This window comes from Orycteropus afer, unplaced genomic scaffold (assembly GCF_000298275.1).
Source record: "Orycteropus afer afer isolate SDZICR_OR568_19922 unplaced genomic scaffold, OryAfe1.0 scaffold00170, whole genome shotgun sequence".
Lineage (NCBI taxonomy): Eukaryota > Metazoa > Chordata > Mammalia > Tubulidentata > Orycteropodidae > Orycteropus > Orycteropus afer.
The window spans coordinates 6,229,257-6,236,578 of NW_006921757.1; the positions used below are offsets into that span (position 1 = coordinate 6,229,257).

The window sequence follows — 7,322 nt, forward strand, 5'->3', positions numbered from 1 at the left end:
AAAAAAAAAAAAAAGATTACTTGTCTTTCATTGATTGTGCAAAAGCAATCAACTGTGTGGATCATAACAAATTATGGATAACATTGCAAAGAATGGGAATTCCAGAACACTTAATTGTGCTCATGAGGACTTGTACATAGACCAGGAAACTGTCGTTAGAACAGGAGAAGGGGATACTGCTTGGCTTAAAATCAGGAAGGGTGTGCATCATGGTTATATTCTTCCACCATACTTAAGCCATCTGTATGATGAGCAAATAGTCCAAGAAGCTGGACTGTATGAAAAAGAACATGGTATCAGGATTGGAGGAAAACATTAACAACCTACAATATGCCGATGATACAACCTTGCTTGCTGAAAATGAAAATGACTTGAAGCACTTAGATGAAGATCAAGGAATACAATCTTTAGTATGGATTATACCTCAGTATAAAGAAAACAAAAGTCCTCACACCCAGACCAATATGCAGCGTCACAATAAATGGAGAACAGATTGAAGTTGTCAAATATTTCATATTACCTGGATCCACGGTCAACACTAATGGGAGGAGCAGTCACGAAATCAGAGGACAGGTGACACTGGGTAAATGTGCTTCAGATGACCTCTTTAAAGTGCTGAAGAGCAAAGATGTCTCTTTGAAAAGTAAGATGTGCCTATCCTAAGTGTGCACATGCATGTGAAAGCTGGACAATGTAAGGAAGATCACAGAAGAGTTAATGCTTTCATGTTGTGTTGGGGAAGAATACTGTAAGTACCATGGCCTGCCAGAAGAACTAACAAATCTGTCCTGGAAGAAATGCAGCCGGAATGCTCCTTAGAAGAGGAAATGGCCAGACCTCTCACCTACTTTGGTCCTGTTGTCAGAAGGGACCGTTCCCTGGAGAAGGATATCATGCTTGGTAAAGTGGAGGGTCAGTGAAAAAGGGGAAGACCCTCATTGAGATGAATTGACAGAGCGGCTTTAACGATGGGCTCAGATATAGCAAGTACTGTGAGGATGGCGCGCGGCTGGGCAGAGTTCTGTTCTGTTGTACAAAAGGTCTCTATGAGTCAGAGCCGACTCGACAGCACCTAACAACAACAACAGTAGCAGAGCCAGTTGTAGATCTTGGATTTCTGACTCCTTGTCCATAGTTTTTTTTCTCAGAACATGGTTATCTCTATGAGAATTAAAAGTTCTCAAAACTTTTAGGCCAAAAAGTTCAAAGAATGTAACAAAAATTTGGGTTTCATGTGTATCATGTTTCTAATGCTCTTTATGCATTTTTTGTTCCTCTCTCATCTACTTAAAGGCATATTGGGCATGTTGGTTGGGATCCCAATACTGGCTTTGATGTAAGTATCTTTTTCAAGCCCTAAGTGTTCTTCTAAAGTGTGGGGATGTTACAGCCTATCTTTAGATTTTTGTTTGGATGTGCGTGTGTTTGTGTCTCAATGGCAGTAGGTTGTATGTTCATGTATGTATGCCACTGAAGTCTGAAACCATAGTATTGTTCAGTTGTTTATGGCTAGGTATCTAAAGGCAGAGTTTGTTTGTTTTGAAAGCCAGGAGAAGAAAATTATTTTTGCTCAATGATAATAATTTTAGAGAAATATGTACCAAATGACTGAAAGATACTTTCATAATAGTCTTATTATCCATTTGTTACTGATCTTTTCATCCCATTGTTCTTTTTGGTAGTTTCATAATTCATCAATATATAGTACTGTGAGCAGAGTAGGTAAGATTGTTGGCAAAAATATTTTTAATATTTTGTCTGTTCTGGTTATCTATCAAAATTACATGTGTTTCATATTTGACAGATACTTAAGGTTTGAATAAATTGTTTTGAAGAGAAATACTATTTGTAATTGAAATAATAAATCTCTTTGGTTACTTTTGTTATGATTTTAAATCCACAAATACCTATTCAGTGCTTCTTTGTGTTGAGAATGTAGAAAAGTGCTTGGGAATACAAGGATTCCTTATTCTCAAATTTATTTACTTTTGTGTGTGTTGTGTTCGTACCTAAAACTTACTTTGCACCAGGTGAAATAGGAGAGCACTGGAGATACTCAACTCCTGAATGAGTTAGTAAGAGTCTGAATGAGGTCCCTTTCTTGAAGGCAGGGAACACAAAACGGAATAAAATACTAAATTGACGCTGCTTATCCATTCTAGTTATTTTTATTTTTTAATTACAAAGTTTAATTAGCATATAAGTAATGTAACTGTATTAAAATAAACTTAAAAATAATTTCTTAAAGGGCATAATTTCATAAATGAGAATTAAGTTTTATCATACTCATATTTTTAAAATTGTTATAGATGTTATAATTAGCAATTATTTTGTCTGTTATAGCTGAATAATTTGGATCCAGAATTGAAGAATCTTTTTGATATGTGTGGAATCTCAGAGGCACAACTTAAAGACAGAGAAACATCGAAAGTTATATATGACTTCATTGAAAAAACAGGAGGTGTTGAAGCTGTTAAAAATGAATTACGAAGGCAAGGTAACTTTTAGCTCTGTTCAGACATTTTGATCTATATTTTCTTTTAAATCTTTTGTGGTCATTTCCATTATATTAGTTATACATAGTCACACGAAACTTTTCTTGAGCAGAGTGTTTGAATTTATGACTGACTAGTTTGGCCCAGTTTGCCATGTCTGTTACTGTTTTTGTATAACTAAAAAGCTTGGTAAGGTTTTGTTTGTTATTAAAAAGTTTTAGATTAACTTGATGAAAATCCATCTTCTATTTTAGAATAAAAAATTGTAGTTGCCTGAACGTTTAATCTAGCAATAACCATTAAAGGTGTTTTCTTTACAATTTAGAAGTTGTAATTTAAGTATCATCACCCTAATCAGTATTTTAAGGAGCCTTAGTGGTGAAGTGTTAAAGTGCTCAGCCCCCAACTTAAAGATTGGCAGTTTGAACTCACTGACTGCTCTGTGGGAGAAATATGTGGCAGTCTGCTTTTCTAAAAGATTTATAGCCCTGGGAACCCTCTGGGTCAGTTCTACTCTGTCTTACAGGGTTACTATGAGTTAAAATCGACTTGAAGGCCTTGAAGTTGGTTTTGGGTTTCATCACTATCGTATGGAGGCCTGGTGACTCAGTGGTTAAGCATTCAACTGCTAACTGAAAGATCAGTGGTTCGAATGCACCACCTACTCCAAGGGTAGAAAGTTGTGGCAGTCTGCAGTGGCAGTGGGTTTTTGATAAGCATTTCCAGAATGTAAATAAGGTCAGTCTTTCCATTAATTTTGAAATACTTTTTTCTTGGAGAAAGTGTAAAATTTGTCTTTTGGTATCTGAGAGCATGACACCTTTGCAGCCTTTTAAGATCTGATATTTCATCTGAAGCATTTTATTTATGCCTGAATTATCACAATAAAATGCAGATACAGTAATTCTAACTATGTCCGTTCAGGACTGCTTTTCTTGCTTCCTAGCTTTTGCTCACTCAGAATAAACAGTATAGCAGAGCAAAAATTCAGTGTTTGGTTTACCTGTATCTTTCTCATTGCTTATGTTTTTTAGTGGTTAATTGATTGCTTCATATGTTCAGTAAACATTATACTAGCACTAGCACTGGTCTCTTAATAATATTCAGATAAAAAGATAGGGCTTTGGTTCTTCCCTGCAATACCTTACATATAGCCTTATGTGAAAACAAATAAATAACAACTGTTAAGTTCATCATTGCTTTTGTGGAAACATAGGGCTAGTTCCACTGAAACTAGCATTATGCTAATTTATCTTAACTATGTGGAAAAAATTGCATTTCCAAATTTTGGTGTATTTTAAAAAAATAAATAAATAAAACATCTTGGCCACAATGCTCCTGTTGTTTTTAAATGCTCCTCGAGTCAGTAGCAGTTATTGTTGGTGCAGATGGTGGTAGGTCTTGTGACTTGAACTTGTTCTTTGACTCTTCCTCCAATGCTGCCACCTACCTTGCATTACCGAAGAAAGCACGATGTCTGTTTCTCTGAGTGCTCTGCATTTATGAGTTTATAAGCTACTTTTGACATTATCGGACCAGTCCTACTGCTCCCCTCTCACCTGAATGTAATAGAGAGTTGATGTAGGAATTTGATATGGTTTGTTATTTAGGTTAAGGTGCACTTTCATTCTGGCTGCTTTTGAAACATCAAATTAGGCTATACCTTTCAATTGAATTACCTCAAAAAAAACAAAAAAAAAGACGCAGGCATGAAAAAAGCATACTTTGAGAACAAAGTTAAATTTTTACTTTATTCAAGAACCTAACTGCCAGCGTGGAACCTTTTAGACACCAAAGAATGATTTCATGAAGACAAATTTTTTAAAAAAGGAAGAGTAAAAAGGCAAATTAATATAAATTGATACTCAGAAGTATGAAACAAATAAATTAGAAAGGGAGAAGTTTATGAAGTTATTTTAGAAATAGGCTTTGTAAAATCTGCTGAATCAAATCTCTTGAAACTGATCTGATTGCAAACTCATGTAATCAAGTTAATAAAAAGTGACTTGTGATTTCCAACATACTTTCTCTGTGTCCGTGAAAGTATTTGTTGAAGTTCATTAACTTCTAACAATCTGTTCTATAGGTCCTCCACAGTGGAGTGGTATGTATGTGGGCTGTCATTTGGCCTAGTGGTTTAGGTTATGCATGCTGTGGTGTGCTGGTTTTCAAGGGAGTTGAGTTCATGTATCCTGACTCCAAATCTAACTTTCAGTGAGTTGTTTCACTGTCTCCTCAAACTAACCTTTTGGTTCAATAGATCCTAAATTTAGAAAAAATATTGCTGTATGAGCCAGAGCTTTTACTTCATCTATATTTAAATAATTTTACTGACATTCTGAGGAATTTAAAAAAAAAAAAAAAAACCTCTTGGCCACAACACCATTTTTTAAGTTAATATTTAATATGCTCTGGTAGCATAGTGCCATAGTGCCTAAGGCACTTGACTGCTAACCAGAAGGCTGGCGGTTCAAACCCACCAGCCACTCCTCTGAAGGAAGATGGGGCAATCTACTTCCGTAGCGATACTGCCTCAGAAACCCGAGGAGGGGTTTGCTATGAGTCGGGTCTGACTCGACGGCACACGACAACAACAACAATGCTTATTTTTAGGGATAGCTTTCCATGGTTGGCATTATTTCAACTGCCTGTATAAAATATATTTACATTTTTACATTAATTTGGGGGCATGCAGGAGTGTCTAGCCAGAGATAAACACATAGCTCTACAATTGCCTCCTTAGGGAGTTGTTAGCGGTCTCATAAATTTAATTTTCTGTTAAATAATGTTTATCTATTTGCTTCATCTCCAGAGTGCACGAGAATAAGTCTGTAATGTTTCGTAAATTCTCCAGCACTACATTTTCTTTAAGTATGAGTTATATTTACATTTTTTCATAGTCTCTGCTAACAATTCCTATAGATATCTAGAGAATATCTACCAATTACTTTTAATATTACTGTTGATCCAAAATAATATTTAACTGTTTTTAAATATGTGAGCTTTTTTCTATAAAGTGCTGTTGGAGCAAGGTTTGTTCTGTAAGCTCAGTCTTCCTTTTTGACTAAACTTTGATAGTAAGAGCAGGGTTTTTTTGTTGTAACTAATTTTTATTTTATGCTTTTTATCCTTATGCAACAATTGGTCTCTCCTCATCCGGAGCAAAGAAGGATGAGGAAAACAAAGACACATGGAAATAGTCCATGAACATTTAAGAAGTGCTGTTGTCATTCTGATGCTCTTGTGTGTGGTGACTCTTAGAGCTTTGAAAATCTGTAGACTATCTGACTTGGTTGTAGTGTGTGGTGTCATTTTGTGCATGTAAACCTAGCATCATGCCAACTATTCTTTCCTTTCCTGTTGGCATTCTTTCACTTTGCTAACTTGTGATGTGGCATGCCTTTTGGATACTTTCCTTCCTGTGTACGCTAACTCACTGCCATCAAGTCGATTCTGACTCATAGCAACCCTCATGGGTTTCTGAAGCAATAAATCTTTACAGGAGTAGATTGCCCCATCTTCCTTCCGCAGAGCAGCTGGTAAGAATTAAAGTTGGCAGTAGATGTTTTTTCAAGAAAATTTAGGAAATTTCCAGAATCACTTTTCAAAGTAATAGAAATGCAGAACTTGTGTTAAGCTGGATACAGCTGGAAATTTAATCACTATAAATTAACTCTTTTTCTGAATAATGATGTAGTATTTATTTGAAGGCATGGTAGCTGGGCCCTAAATTATTCCAATAAATACACTTACTGCAAATTGAAAGGAAATATAATTCTCTTCTACTAAGGGAATATTTTATATACCAAAGATTGTGAATAAAAAGCTCTTGGTGAAGCCATGAGAACTGACTGTGTACCATATTTTATCCTGCAAATAACATGCCCACGCATATAATGCAACATAGTGCACTTAAGAAAATAAATGGGGGGGGTGCATAGTTGGCAGAAAAACATGTAATGTGTATTATTTGCCTAAGAATCTAAATATAAATCTAATAATATAAATATATATATATATTCTTAATATATATACACTTCTTAAATGTCCATGGACTATTTCCATGTGTCTTTGTTTTCATCATCCTTCTTTGCTCCGGATGAGGAGAGACCAATTGTTGCATAAGGATGAAAAGCATAAAATAAAAATTAGTTACAACAAAATATATTTATATAATAATATAAATATTGTAGTAGTCCACTGTTGTGAAAAGGAAAAATTTATATATGGAAGGAAACTTTCTTTGCTGGTTACCAGGGATGAGAGAGAAAATTGCTAGATAGGTAAGAGACGAGTATTAATTTGGGTGAAGGGAAAGGCAGTATAACAAAAGTGAGTGATCAACACAATAGCAATGATCAGGTATGTCTAGGCAAAAGGGAATATACCCATGACCATATATAAACTTGGCAGAAGATATTTCTACATATGTGTTCATCATATATGCTATAAGAATATCCATATAAATAGAACTAATAGGGCAAAGTTATGATAACTTCTTAGTCACGGTCAGCTATCCTGAGGGAGCGAATTGTTGGGCCTGTGGGCTCGGGGTCATGGTCGTGGAGACATCAAGCTCAATTGGCATAAAATACTACACAAAGAACATTGTTCTACATCCTATTTTGGTGAGTAGGGGTATTAAGAGCTTGTAAGCAGCCATCGGAATGCAGCAATTGGTCTCTCATCTGGAACAGAGAAGGATGAGGAAAACAAAGACACATGGAAATAGTCCAAGGGGCTAGTGGACCATGCGAACCTCAACCTATATGACCCTGAGACCAGAAGAAGTAGATGGTGCCTAGCTACCACTGTCAACCACTTGAA

The 7,322-nt window shown here is 35.7% G+C and overlaps 1 protein-coding gene across 1 annotated transcript in view; it reads left to right on the plus strand.

The window, feature by feature from the left end:
* WASL (WASP like actin nucleation promoting factor) overlaps positions 1 to 7,322 on the plus strand; it is a 122,704-nt gene that overhangs the window by 78,416 nt on the left and 36,966 nt on the right. Inside the window, exons 7-8 of the mRNA XM_007946748.2 lie at positions 1,294 to 1,336; positions 2,344 to 2,497. Of these exons, the coding sequence (XP_007944939.1) occupies positions 1,294 to 1,336; positions 2,344 to 2,497 (197 nt within the window). The remainder of the gene's footprint in view (positions 1 to 1,293; positions 1,337 to 2,343; positions 2,498 to 7,322) is intronic.